The sequence below is a fragment of the Nomascus leucogenys genome, chromosome 2, assembly GCF_006542625.1.
Source record: "Nomascus leucogenys isolate Asia chromosome 2, Asia_NLE_v1, whole genome shotgun sequence".
Taxonomy (NCBI): Eukaryota; Metazoa; Chordata; class Mammalia; order Primates; family Hylobatidae; genus Nomascus; species Nomascus leucogenys.
Genome location: NC_044382.1, coordinates 10173287 through 10187934, shown reverse-complemented (window position 1 = coordinate 10187934; position 14648 = coordinate 10173287). Strand labels below are relative to the sequence as shown.

The window sequence follows — 14648 nt, the reverse complement described above, 5'->3', positions numbered from 1 at the left end:
CCTGTGGTCACAGCTTCACAAGAGGCTGAGGCAGGAGAATTGCTTGAGCCCAGGAGGTCTAGGCCACAGTGAACATGTTCACACCACTGCATGACAGAGCAAGACCTGGATGACAGAGCAAGACCCTGTCTCAAAAAGATAAATAAATGCAATTTTTTTAATGTTTATTTTATGAGAAAATAGGCACAGAGAAGTTAGTAGCTTCCCAGGGTCACATAGCTAATAAGCGATATGTCTGAGATTCAAACCTAGCCAGTCTGGCTTCAAAGCTTATGTTTTTAACTACTATTTTATACTGCCTTTACATTACCAAGCCTCAATTTTCTAAACTGTGAGAAAGCATAGAGTTATTTACTACATAGGGTTATTTTGAAGGTTAAATTTAAGAACCTAGCATAGTACTTGGCACATGGTAGCACTGTTATATAGCTGCTATGTATCATGTTCTTCCTGTACCTTCTTGCATCCAAGAATTCTGTCTTTTTCATCATGAGTGTATGAACATGGATTTGATTTTCCTTCCTACTTCTCATTCCAAATGCCAAATCCTGCCCTGTTTTTTTCCTGGACCTTGAAACAGTGTCAACTACTCTTCAGCACATTGTTAGAGATCAGTGTAAGAATTGCAGCCTTCTCCAAGAGGAAGGTTGTGGCTCCAGCTTGAAAGCAAAGCAGATTTTCATGTTCTGGGCCTACCAAGTTGATGGGCTCCAACTAAAGAGTTTGGGAGGCCAGGCATGGTGGCTCACACCTGTAATCCCAGTACTTGGGGAGGCCCAGGCAGGAGAATCACTTGAGCCCAGGAGTTTGAGACCGGCCTGGGCAACGTAGCAAGGCTGTGTGTCAAAAAAGAAAAAAAAAAAAAAAGCAGTTGGGAACCAAGTTTAGTGTAAGTCTGGAAAACTGCCAGAACATCTGACCTGTGCTCTGATAGCACCCTGAGTATCCAGGCAACCTTGATGCTTAACATTTTCCAAGGTTTCTAATAGATCATGGTGAGGAAACAATTATGTGCTTTCTTTAGCTCTCTAATATATATATTTCAAAATATTCTTAGAATAACTAAATATTTACATAGTAGAATGAGTAAGCATTCATTTTCCTTCAGGGTTCTTTTAAGTTTATTAATGAAGTGTTTTTTACCCCCTAGGATTTGTGCAGGTGGATGATGGCAGAAAGATTGTATTTGTCCCAGGGTGTTCCATACCATTAACCATAGTAAAATCAGATGGAGGTTATACCTATGATACATCTGACCTGGCTGCTATTAAACAAAGACTATTTGAGGAAAAAGCAGATATGATTATCTATGTGGTGGACAATGGACAAGTGAGTTTGTAGATTTCTATGTATTTTACATTGACTGATTGGAGGTAAGACAGTATGGTGCAGTTGGTGACATTTGACACTGGGTGACTGTAAATTTTCCCCAAAGACTAAGATTCAGGACATCAGTATAGCATAGAAGAAAGAAGAGGGTTTGGACCCAGCCAAACTGGACACTTCCTAGTTTTCCAGCTTGCCTCCACAAACTGGAACCTCTGAACCTCAACAGTTGTTCCTGTCAATAGGGTTATTGTGAGACCTAAAATGTAACTGAAGTTTTTGCATGAGACCCTGCCCTTAATTCAGTTGCTTTAAAAACGTTTGAAGATAGTAGAAAATATGTGTTGCTCTTAGTGTTTCTCATATATAGGGAATAAAACAAGAGGTTTTATAATAGCACTTGTCTCACGAGATTTATGAGCGATTTGAATTTTACACTTCTATTCCTAAGCAAAAGAGCCTTAAGTCTTTTTTTTTTTTCTTTAAAGAAGACTAGCAAGTAACTTTCCGTTTCTGTTGATTTGTAGTCTGTGCACTTCCAGACAATATTTGCTGCTGCTCAAATGATTGGTTGGTATGACCCTAAAGTAACTCCAGTCTTCCTTGCTGGATTTGGTGTGGTGCTAGGGGAAGACAAGTAAGTCTGGAAAATCTGAAGATGGTAATGATATACTTGATCCCCACATTTACTTGGAAGAGGCAACTTTTCATTTGATACCATATTAGAATTAAGAAAGTCCACAGTTTTCTTTAGTTCACATAAGCTATAATGGTGTAAACCCAGCTGAGTGATTTTGTATCTATATCATCACTGCCAGAGAATGTAGCCTTTTAGGTAGATAGTATGTACAAAGTTTAGTGAAAGCCAGACTGTAGACCTAACAGATTATATATAAGGGGTTTCCTCTCCCACTAATCTAAATTATAAAATCTATTACAATACCTGCTCAGATTTCAGACACTATTCAACAACATAGCTTATGCATTTTGTAAATGTTTTTGTTTTTTCCTTCAAAGTTGAACATAGGCAAAAGGTATAAGTTATTGAGATTCCAGTTAAGTTTTAAGATTCACTGGTTTTGTTATGTTCTCTCCAAAAATATTGTTTATTGAGAAGTATGTATTAATATTCATACTTTAAGCTTTTCTATTTTCTAATTTTTTTTATATTTTCAATATTTATAAAATAAAAAGTTAAATACAACCGTGTTTCCATACAGTATTCCTCAATTCAAAGGCACAGCATTTTTCATGTTTTAACCTCCTGTATTCACTGGTGTCTTAGGATCACTTACCAAAAATCCATGGCATCTTAGATTTGTTAACAAAGCCTAAATATTTCCATCCTACAAAGGTGGTAATACTTCTAAAAAACCACATGAAGTAGCTCAAGATGTTTGGCCAGCCAATGTACAAAAGCCCTGATTGAACATGTAAAAGGCAGATTAGATGTGTTAAGGTATTATCTTGGATACAGATTATGTGGAGCTCAAAGACCTTGTTGGGAACAACATTTTCTAATTGTGTTTCTTCTCCGTGGATCTGTACTTTTTTGAAATCAAAAGACACTAGGGGCTAGGCACAGTGGCTCTCATGCCTGTAATTCCAGCACTTAAGGAGGCCAATGCTGGAGGATTGCATGAGCCTAGGAGTTTAAGATCAAACTAGGCAACATGGTGAAACCCCGTATCTGCCAAAAAAAAAAAAGAGAAAACTTAGCCGGGCGTAGTGGCATGCACCTGTCAGCCCAGCTGAGGATTACTTGAGCATCGACATGGAAGTTACAGTGAGGCGAGATCACATCACTGGGCTCCAGCCTGGGTGACAGAGTGAGACTCTGTCTCAAAAACAAAAAGAACAACTAGGAAGACACTAAGTCCTTATTACAGTGTTTATGGACATAAAGTTTTTTAAAACAAAACAATAAGTTGATCATTACTTCATAGTATCTTAGTTTCTTAACGGTTGGTTTTTTGGACATTTAGATGATATTCTGACACTTCCTTAAAATTACTCACTAGTGCTCATATTATGGCATTTAATTCATTTGTCATATAATGGCTAAAGGATTCTTGATAATTTTTAAAATTTTTCTGCACTCAGCATCATGTAGTTACAGTATCCTATCCCCCCCCCCTTTTTTTTTTTTAATTTTGGGCCAGGCACAGTGGCTCACACCTGTAATCCCAGCACTTTGGGAGGCCAAGGCAGGTGGATCACGAGGTGAGGATTTGAGACCAGCCTGGCCAACATGGTGAAACCCCGTCTCTACTAAAAGTACAAAAATTAGCTGGACGTGGTGGCGGGTGCCTGTAGTCCCAGCTACTCGGGAGGCTGAGGCAGGAGAATGGTGTAAACCCGGGAGGCGTAGCTTGCAGTGAGCTGCGATTGTGCTACTGCACTCCAGCCTGGGCAATGGAGCGAGACTCTGTCTCAAAAAAAAAAAAAAAAAAAAATCTCACAGAGGGGGATGGGACTTAAATGCTCACAGATTCTGCTATTTTTAAATGACATTTTCTGTTTTAATTTTTTGAATGATAATTTTTTTTATTTCATCATCTTCCTGCTATTCCTTGTACATCTGTTTATTGAGCATGTGCTATGCATGGTGTTGGCTGGATGCTCCACAGTGTGTATACACAGGTACACAGAACATGACCTCCTCTCTGAAAGAGGCTATCATCTAGAGCAGAGCAGTTTCCTGTGGAGCTTCTGAAAATACACATGCAAGCCCCACTGTGAGAGTTACTGACTTACTGGGTCTAAAGGGGGTATTAGGCATCTGTGTTTTCTTTTAAAGCTCTCTTGATATTCAGATACGCATCCCTCATTGTAGAGCCACTAGTCAGAATAGACCAACACAAAAACAAAAATTCAAGGCAGGCACAGGTAGGGAGTAACTGAAAGGAACAGTAATTGCAAAGTAGAAAGACTAAGGAAGGTTCTTTTAGCATTTTGACTGGTCTTCATGATGAGTTTCATTTTATCAGAGATTTGAAAGTTGGACACTTAAGAAGGAGTGTATGGGCTAAAGAAAGCTATCGAAATATATAATGTATTTGTGGGATAATAAAGGAGTTTTAATTCTGTATAAGCAGAATTTTACAGGGCAAGTAGATTCTTGCTTAGGCAAGCTCTGGAAATAAAACTTTAACAGAAAGTAGCACATTCATTTTGGTACTCTTTGTGTTAGAAAAGCATGCTTCATTGTTGTGTTTGAGGGATTTTTTAAACAGCCCCCACACACACACCAAAAAAAGGAAAATGATACTATATCCTTGGTGTTATGTAAACTTTTTTGTTTAATACTTAAAATTCAGTTTTCTCAAAATGCTTTTTAACAGCGACTGCCCAGGGCAATGCTTATGACTGCTTTTGCCATATCCGTAGTGATTCTGATTGCAGTAGATCTGAACGGGGCCCTAGCATCCTGGGGGCTTTTTCTCTTTTTTCTTTCTTTCTTTTTTTTTTTTTCTTTTTTTAAGGAACTGGGCCAGGTGCAGTGTCTCCGGCCTGTAATTCCAACACTTTGGGAGCTGAGGTGGGAGGATCACTGGAGACCAGGAGTTTGATAGGAGCCTGGGCAACATAGTGAGAGACACCATCTCTATAAAAATTAAAAACTTAACCAGGTGTGGTAGCTCGCACCTATAGAATTAGCTACGTGGGAGGGTAAGGTAGAAGGATTACTTAAGCCCAGGAGTTCAAGGTTACAGTGAGCTGTGGTCATACTACTACACTCCAGCCTGGGTGACAGAGCAAAATCCTGTCTCTAAAAATAAATAAATGAGTGAATGAAGCAAGCAAGCAACTGGCTGCTCAAGCATCTTTCTTAAAGCTTGCCAGGCGATTCTGGTATGAATCAAGGCTTGGTTACCACTGAACAAGGGGAATTAGTATACAGAGAAATTCAAGTGAGATTTTGTCAAAGAATTTGCTGACTTTCCCAGCAATTCTAGAAACATACATTTTGATGAGTAATTTTTCTAAAAAGGTGAAACATCTAAGCCAAACTCAGTATTCCAAGAAAGCAAACAAATTAACAAATATCTTCTTTCTCTGTTAGGAAACTTATTAAAGGTAAATATGTAGAGAGTGCTTTTGAGGGCTAAAGCATAGGATGCTTTGAGTTGAGGGCTAGAGATGAAAGACACTTGAAAGCACAGTGTTTCATGTAGTACTCTCCTTGCTTGATGACTGGCATAAGGTGTTGTTACCATTGGCATCAACCCTCTCTTCATAGTTCTCAGGGGCAACATGTACCTTAGAGATTTAAAACATATGTTGCAGTTTGTGGTCAGGTCTCTCAAACCTTCATTTTCAAAGATTTCTAAGTCGAAAAGTCTGTTTCAAAATCTGATTGGGGGTTTTACATTTTTTAGGAAAAAGTTTAAAACACGTTCGGGTGAAACAGTGCGCCTCGTGGACCTTCTGGGAGAAGGACTAAAACGATCCATGGATAAGTTGAAGGAAAAAGAAAGAGACAAGGTAATTCAAAGCCTTATTGGCATAATGTGTATCAAGCATTGTGATTTTTCATTTTTGTTTTTATTGAGAGAACTGAGGAGAAGTATAAGGAGTCAGTCCCACCTAGGACAAGGCTTACATTGCTCTGACTTTATTGCACAGTAAGTTTATTTTGTGAATTGCTGAGCATTTATTTAGAAAATATAGTTCTTGGCAATTAAAAAAGACCTTGGCTTTTTCCTCCTTTGTTAATGTAGCTTAGTATCTGTGCTGCTTAACAGCAGTTCCCAATGATGGGAGAATATTGCAGACTAAAGGGGTTTGATTCGTCAGCTCACATCAGTGTCTACATGTGCCATGCTCCTTCTTGGGAGCATTTGTAGAGTGGTCATAGCAGTCAGTTCTTGCCACCCAAGGCCATTGATGAACCTTCAGAGCAGGCAACATGATGGCCTTTCATAGCACCCTTAGAAAAGACTATGGTTCAGTTTGTGTGGAATTTGGAGGAAATGAAAAGTAAACAAGAAAAAAAAATTTTTTTTTTGAAGTTTAGAGCAGTAGAGGAGAGAGATCATGCATACCTGCGACTGGGTAATTAATAAAAGAGGTTTAATTGGCTCATGGTTCTTCTGGCTGTAGGAGCATGGCACCAACATCAGTTGGCTTCTGGGAAGGCCTCAGGGAACTTTTATTCATGGGGGAAGATGAAGGGGGGAGCAGGCACTTCACATGGCTAAAGCAGGAGCAAGAGAGAGAGAGTAGGGGGAGAAGGTGCCACACATTTAAATGACCAGATCTCACAAGAACTCACTATCACCAAGACAGCACCAAGCCATAAGGAATCTGCCCCCATGATCCAGCTAAATCACTGGTCTAGGCTCATCTGGCACAGTCAGATGAAAAGTGGTAAGTTTAGTCATCCAGCTGTTTGTTAGTCTGCCTGGTGACAAAAATTGCTTTAACTCTTTTTAACCACCCCAGCTAGTATTTTTTTAAGTTAATTTTAAATGTGTATAGTAAAATGCACAGCTTAATGAATTTTTACATATATATGCCTTAGAACACCAATCAAGATATATTTCCATCACCCCAGAGATTTTCCTGTCAGCATAAATCACTTTTGCTTATTCTGGAATTTCACATAAATGAAATCACATAGTATAGGCCCTTTTCCATGTGCATCAGTAGTTCATATGTTTTTGGTTTTGTTTTGTTTTTGAGACAGAGTCTCTGTCGCTCAGGCCGGACTGCAGTGGCAAGATCATGGCTCACCGCATCTCGACCTCCTGGGCTCAAGTGATCCTTCTACCTCAGCCTCCCAGGTAGCTGGGACTATAGGCACCCACTGCCATACCCAGCTAATTTTCGTATTTTTTGTAGAGATGGGGTTTTGCCGTGTTGCCGAGGCTGGAACTCCTGGGCTCAAGCGATCCACTCACCTTGCCCTCCCAAAGTGCTAGGATTACAGGCATAAGCCACCACACCCAGCTGTAGTTCATTTGTTTTTATTGCTGCATGATATTCTGATATATGAAGGTGCCACATTTTGTTTATCCATTCTCCTATGGATGGACATTAGGATTATTTCCAGTTGTTGGCTGTTCTGAATACAAAGCGATTTTGAACATTGTTGTTCAAGCCCTATTAGAGGTACATGTGCTTTTTCTTTTGGATATATATCTAGGAATGGCATTGCTGGGTTGTAGGGTTGGCTTATGCTTAACTTTATTAAAAATTGCCAAGGAGAAAGTGGTGACCGTTGTATACTCCCACTACTAACGAATGAGAATTTCATTGCACCATGTGTTTACCAACACTGGTGTATTAGTCAGGATTCTCTAGAGGGACAGAACTAATAGGATAGATACATATAAAGGGATGTTGTTTATTAAGTATTAACTTACACAATAACAAGGTCCCATAATAGGCTGTCTGCAAGCTGAAGGGCAAGGAGAGCCAGTCTGAGTCCCAAACTGAAGAACTTGGAGTCAGATGTTCGAGGGCAGGAAGCATCCAGCACAGGAGAAAGATGTAGGCCGAGAGGCTAGGCCAGTCTCTTCTTTTCACGTTTTTCTCCCTGCTTTGTATTCACTGGAGCTGATTAGATGATGCCCCCCCATTAAGAGTGGGTCTGCCTTTCCCAGACCACTGACTGAAATGTTAATCTCCTTTGGCAGCACGCTCACAGACACACCCAGGATCAATACTTTGTATCCTTCAGTCCAGTCAAGTTGACATATTAACCTTGACAATTGGTTTAGTCAGTGTTTTTTATTTTAGCTTTTCGGTGAGTGCATAGTGACTTATTGTGGTTAAAATTTCATTCCTCTGATGAATAATGATATTGACGATATTGACTATCTTTATTTTTCTTTCTTTTCTTTCTTTCCTTTTTTTTGAGACAGAGTCTCGCTCTGTCGCCCAGGCTGGAGTGCAGTGGCGCGATCTCGGCTCACTGCAAGCTCTGCTTTCCGGGTTCACGCCATTCTTCTGCCTCAGCCTCCCGAGTAGCTGGGACTACAGGCGCCCGCCATCACTCCCAGCTAATTTTTTTATTTTTTTTTTTTTTTTTTTTTTTTTTAGTAGAGACGGAGTTTCACCATGTTAGCCAGGATGGTCTCGATCTCCCGACCTCGTTATCTGCCCTGCCTCTGCCTCCGAAAGTGCTAGGATTACAGGTGTGAGCCACTGTGCCCGGCTTCTTTCTTTCTTTCTTAAGACAGAATCTTACCCTGTCACCCAGGCTGTAGTACAGTGGCACAATCTTGGCTCACTGCAACCTCCGTCTCCCGGGTTCAAGCAATTCTCCTGCCTCAGTCTCCTGAGTAGCTGAGACTACAGGCACATGCCAACACACCAAGCTAATTTTTGTTTTGTATTGTTTTCAGAGATGAGGTCTCACCATGTTGACCAGGTGGGTCTCAAACCCCTGGACTCAGCAATCTGCCTGCCTCAGGCTCTCAAAGTGCTGGGATTACAGGCATGACCGTGCCCTGCCTGACTGCATTTTCTTAGGCTTATTGGTCATCTAGATAATCTTCTCTTGTGAAGAGTCTGTTAACTCTTTTGCCCATTTATCATTATTATTATTATTTTGCATTAGACCATCAGTACTTGCCTTTATCTATATATTTTTGCACTTTCCTGCAGTTTTTTAATTCCACCTGGGATTATTTTTCCACAATCTGAAGGTCTATTTTTTTTAGCACAGGTCTGCTGGGGTGACAGATTCTTTCAGAATTTTTGTTTGTCCAAAAATGTATTTATGATGCCTTCAGTTTTGAACAATGTTTTTATTGGGTATAGAATTCTAGTTTGGCAGCTGTTTTCTTTCAGCATTTTTAGAAATGACATTCCACAGAACTAGAGAGGACCAGTGGGGCTGGGGGAGGAAATAAATAAAAATTATACTCCATTGTCTTCCAGCTACCGTAGTTTCCTTTGAAAATCAGTTGTAAGTTTCATTGTTTCTCCTTTGAAAGTATGTGTCTTTTTCTCAGACTTTTTTTAGTATTTTTCTTAGGCTTTATTTTTAGTACTTTGACTAAGAAATGCCTAAGTGTGGTTTGGGGAGTCATTTTTGTATTTACTCTCTGGGGGCTGCTGAACTTCCTAAATCTGTGGGTTGAGTTCTTTCATCAGGTTAGGAGAATCCTTGGCCATATCTCTTCAAATGCTACTACTTTTCCTCATTCTGTTATTTTTGGTGCTCCAAGTACATATGTTAGAACTTTGTATCTCACGTGTTTCTTATGCTCTAATTCATTTTCTTCTCTTTGCTTTATTTTGAATATTTTCTATTTCAGATATTATATTTTGGTATTCTATGTTTAAGGTATTTCTTGAAATTTTTCATCTTTTCTTCCATTTTTCTTACTGTTTTCCTTTTAATTTTTCGAACATGTTAATCATAGTTTTCTTTAAACATTTTAAAACAGTTTTAGACATAAAAAAGTTGCAAGATATTACAAAGAATTTTGTATCTTTCATTTAGTATCCCCAGATACTAATATCTTTCATAGCTATATAGTATGATTATCAAAATCAGGAAATTAACATTGATACAATACCATTAACTAATCTGCAGTCCTTATTCTGGTTGCACAGTTGGTCTCACTAATGACCTTTTTCTAGTCTAAGATCCAGTCCAGGATAACATGTCACATTTAGTTATCATGTCTCCTTATCTTTAATCTGGGCAGTTAGGTCCTTGGTCTGTCTTTGACTTTCATGACCTCAACACTTCTGAAGTCTGCCAGTCTGTTAGTTTTTTTGGAATATCACTTAGTTGGATTTGTCTGATACTGGCTCCTGTTCTGTTAATTCTGTTTCCAGGTTATACAGTCTTACAAGAATAGATGTAGAGTTCTTATCAGTTCATATCAGGAGGCACATGATATTGATAAGCTTCATAATTAATAATAATAATTTTGATCTCTTTGGTAAGGTGATGGTATCAGTTTTCTCCCCTGTAAAGTTAGTATTTTCCCCCTTTGTCATTAATAAGTATTTTTTAAGTAGCTTCATCTTAAACAATTTCAGACTTTAAAGTTGCTATTATCTTTTTTCTTTTGTTTCTGTTGTCTTGATTCTCTCCTAGCCCTTTCTTTGTAGTCCCCCTCCTTAGTATTTAGTTATTTCATCTTGCTCTTTTATCTTTTTTCCCCTCCCAAGAGATAGGGGTCTGTGTTGTCCAGGCTGGTCTCAAACTCCTGGCCTCAAGTGATCCTTCCACCTCAGACTCCCAAGTAGCTGCATTACAGGCATGAGCCAATTACAGCCATGAGCATTACAGGCATGGCTCATCTTGCTTTTTTAGAAAGATTTATTTGTTATGGGTGCTGGGCATCATGAAGAGAAAATTATAAAGATTCTGGCTGAGGTTATTTCCCTCCAGAGACTGTTATGTTTTCTTCTAGCCGACAGATAGCATACCAGCTGATTATCTTGACCCTGTTCGTATTGGCCGTATGCTTCTTTAGGGCTGAACTATTTAAATTTTACCTTTATGACTAGGGTGAGGTCCTTACTCCTGAAATATGGCCCTCTGGCCATATTTCAGTGGTGTGTGTGCTAATGCCCTTCCATTTTGCCACTGCAGAACTGCCTAGTGTCACACAGCTGCTGAAATCACTACTCAGCTCTTTAATTACCACTTGCTTTCCTGATAGATTTTTTGGATCTTGCCTTGTGCATGCCAGCCATATGACATTTGAAAGAAATTTGTTCACAGAGTCTTTGACTCTTCTGTGGCTCCTTCTTTTTGGGGACTGTGTCCTTGCTTCTTTGGCAGCCCCATACTCTAAACTCTTGTCTTCTCCCCTCAATAAGACCACTTCTTTCTGCTTGGGTTCTGTCCCCCTTGTCCACTATATAGTGATTTGAAAAATGCCCTTAGGGAAAAAGCCAAGTGATTATGGACTCATCCCCAATGTTTTTGTTCTTCTAAGAACTATAGTCCCTTCAACTTTGCTTGTGTTGATGCCCTCTAGTGACTTCAAACAGTTGTTTCATATGTTTAACCCAGCTTTTAAATAGTTGCTTTTGGTAGAATGGTTAGTCTGCTGCAAGGTATTCTGTCATGGCCAGAAGCAAAAATCCTTAATTACTTACTTGTGACCTAATAATGCATCAGAATACTTGAGCAAATATTAGCAAATCAGTGAATGGGTTCTTTTATCTACTCTTAATACACCCTTGATTTCAATTAATTATTTAACCCTAACTTTTTGTTTGTAGTTTTCGGTGTTACTCTGTTTCCTATAACCTCACAATGTTCATAGTATGAAGTGGATATAAACTAATAATTGATGCTTCTGGTTTCATATCTACTGAATACACTGGAAAAAGGTATGCATGCTGACATTTTACATTTTACAAATTCAGTTTCTCATATAAACATTCTTTGTTGTGCGTAATGCGTTTTATATTTTCATTATTTTGTTTGTACATTGGCCCATGTCCTTCTGCCTCAGTGTCAGTGTTTATTAAAGTTTATTGGTGAAAGAATACCATTAGATGTTCCCTACCCCAGTCTTATGCCTATGAGACACCAGGGCAGAAGCAGCAGTCAGTAAGCTATGAAATACTGTCTTGTTTTTCCCAAAGGTCTTAACTGCAGAGGAATTGAATGCTGCTCAGACATCCATCGCATATGGCTGTATCAAATATGCTGACCTTTCCCATAACCGGTTGAATGACTATGTCTTCTCCTTTGACAAAATGCTAGATGACAAAGGAAATACAGCTGCTTACTTGTTGTATGCCTTCACTAGAATCAGGTAATTGTGGGTAGGCATTGTTTTATTGTGAATCAAATGAAAACATATTTAGTTACTCAAAAATATTTTCTTTTTTTTTTTTTTGAAATGAGATGGGGTCTTGGACTCAAATGACCCACCCACCTCAGCCTCCTGAGTAGCTGTGATTACTGACATACCACCATTACACCTGACTTCTAAAGTGTTTTGTTTGTTTGTTTGTTTGTTTGTTTGTTTTTGAGACGGAGTCTCACTCTGTTGCCCAAGCTGGAGTGCAATGGGGCAATCTCGGCTCACTGCAACCTCCACTTCCTGGGTTCAAGTGATTCTCCTGCCTCAGCCTCCCCAGTAGGAGGGATTACAGGCACTCACCACCATGCCCAGCTAAATTTTGTATTTTTGGTAGAGACAGGGTTTCACCATGTTGGCCAGGCATGTCTGGAACTCCGGACCTCAAGTGATTCACCCGCCTCGGCCTCCCAGAGTGCTGGAATTACAGGCATGAGCCATCACGCTCAGCCTAAAGTGTTTTTTTCAGATTTATTTTTCTGCCTACAAGCATCTTTGGAAATAGGTGCTCTTTTAGTGTTGCAAGTTATCCCAGAATCCCTAAACCTGGCCTTAACTGCACTTGCTGATACTCTTCTAGATGCTCTATGTTTAAATACCTAGAAAGTGTCAGCTGATCCCCTAAAAGAATTATATTTCCATTTTTAGTACTATGAAATGCTTTAGATCAGGTTATTAGTTTTGCCTAATAGTATGTCATATAATAAAATACTTCATTTTATAGGAACTTATTTTTAATTGGTGATAATTTCTGATTTACGTGAATCACTTCTTAGTACATATTTTCGAGTGGAGAAAGAGTGTGCCTAAAAAAGGGGAACGGTGGTGATTGCCTGATGATTTTATTTTATTTTTTTAAGGTCTATTGCACGTCTGGCCAATATTGATGAAGAAATGCTCCAAAAGGCTGCTCGAGAAACCAAGATTCTTTTGGATCATGAGAAGGAATGGAAACTAGGCCGGTGCATTTTACGGTTCCCTGAGATTCTGCAAAAGATTTTAGATGACTTATTTCTCCACACTCTCTGTGATTATATATATGAGCTGGCAACTACTTTCACAGAGTTCTATGATAGCTGCTACTGTGTGGAGAAAGATAGACAGACTGGTGAGTGTCTTTTTTTTTTTTTGTGAGAGACACGGATCTTGGGCTGGAGTACAGTGGTGAAATCATAGGTCACTGAAGCCTGAAACTTCTGGCGTCAAGTGATTCTCCCACTTGAGCCTCCCGAATAGCTGGACTTATACATGTGTGAGCCACTGCACCCAGGTCCAAGTGTCTCATTTAGTAGCCGTATTAGGGATGGGGTGCCATTAAAGCATTTGAATTGTGTGGGAGTGGTTTGCAGATTTATTTTATTCATGGAAACTTCCACTTTTTCCCTAGCAGTTGCACAGTGAACCATATCATATGTAAAAGACAAAATGTGAAGTAGCACTTTCAACCAGAAATGGAACTCTGCCCAATTAGTCTACTTTTCTACAATTAGGCACATGAAATGGAACCTTAGGACTCCAAAGAAAACAAATGGAAGATGACTGAGAGTAGGACTTTTCCAACAAACACAATGTGTTTGTGGGTCCCAGAAGGAATCTTTGGGTGTTTTTGATAATGGAAACTTCTTGGAAAACAATTGTTATCTTTCCTTACCTTAGGCTCTCTGCTCTCTGTCATATTACATAGTTAATGAAGTAGCCACAATTAATGTATTACGAGGCAAGTAGGCATTTGTTAAAGTCATGCCTGAGGACTGAAACTTTATTAGGGAAAAAAATCACCACTGTGATCATGAGGTTTATAGTTATTTCAGACCATGAGGACTAGGACAATTTTTTAAAAGAAAGGTAAAATTTGCTGTTCTCATCCTTGCATACCTTATGTCTCTTAATAGTTAAAAACATATTTCTTAACAGAAATGCCTTTATTTTTTAAATTGTCTGTCTTCATAATTTAAGGTAAAGAAGATTCTACTTAAAACCCAAAAACATCTGTGGTTTGGGCTATGCACTTCTAACTAAAATTTGCAAGTAACATAGATTCTTTAATAATGATTTTCAAAAAGGAAAACAAGTTAATTAACAACTTTTTTCTGTCTTTTCAGGAAAAATATTGAAGGTGAACATGTGGCGTATGCTGCTATGTGAAGCAGTAGCTGCTGTCATGGCCAAGGGGTTTGATATCCTGGGAATAAAACCTGTCCAAAGGATGTAATCCTTCATAGGTTTGAACACTGTGTGTTTTTACCAAAGTGGCCATTGGCACTGTTTGCATTTTTACAATCATGTGGACACAAGCATAAGTAAAGAAAATTTGTCAACTAGGCAAAATGTGGTTCTTTAACAGCTAGAATTCTAAAAAGAAAAAAATCACTTCCACAAATATGCTTCTGTCTTGCTGAGCATTAAACCAAAATGACTTAGTGGAGGCCATGAAATAACAGGATTTGTGCACCACAGTGAGAATGTATTGACGTTGCAGGAATGTGTTTTATTAATTTTAGTTAGATAAGGAATCCCATTTGTTGA

At 39.0% G+C, this 14648-nt stretch overlaps 1 protein-coding gene across 5 annotated transcripts in view; it reads left to right on the top strand.

The window, feature by feature from the left end:
- The window catches only part of RARS1 (arginyl-tRNA synthetase 1), a 37019-nt gene extending 22574 nt beyond the window's left edge, over positions 1-14445 (top strand). For all 5 annotated transcript variants that reach the window (XM_030825262.1, XM_030825238.1, XM_030825245.1 and 2 more), the window contains 6 exons: positions 1151-1329; positions 1854-1963; positions 5709-5814; positions 11902-12074; positions 12983-13230; positions 14225-14445. In XM_030825262.1, coding sequence (XP_030681122.1) covers positions 1151-1329; positions 1854-1963; positions 5709-5814; positions 11902-12074; positions 12983-13230; positions 14225-14334 — 926 coding nt within the window. In that variant the 3' untranslated portion in view covers positions 14335-14445. The remainder of the gene's footprint in view (positions 1-1150; positions 1330-1853; positions 1964-5708; positions 5815-11901; positions 12075-12982; positions 13231-14224) is intronic.
- Positions 14446-14648: the final 203 nt, after the last annotated feature.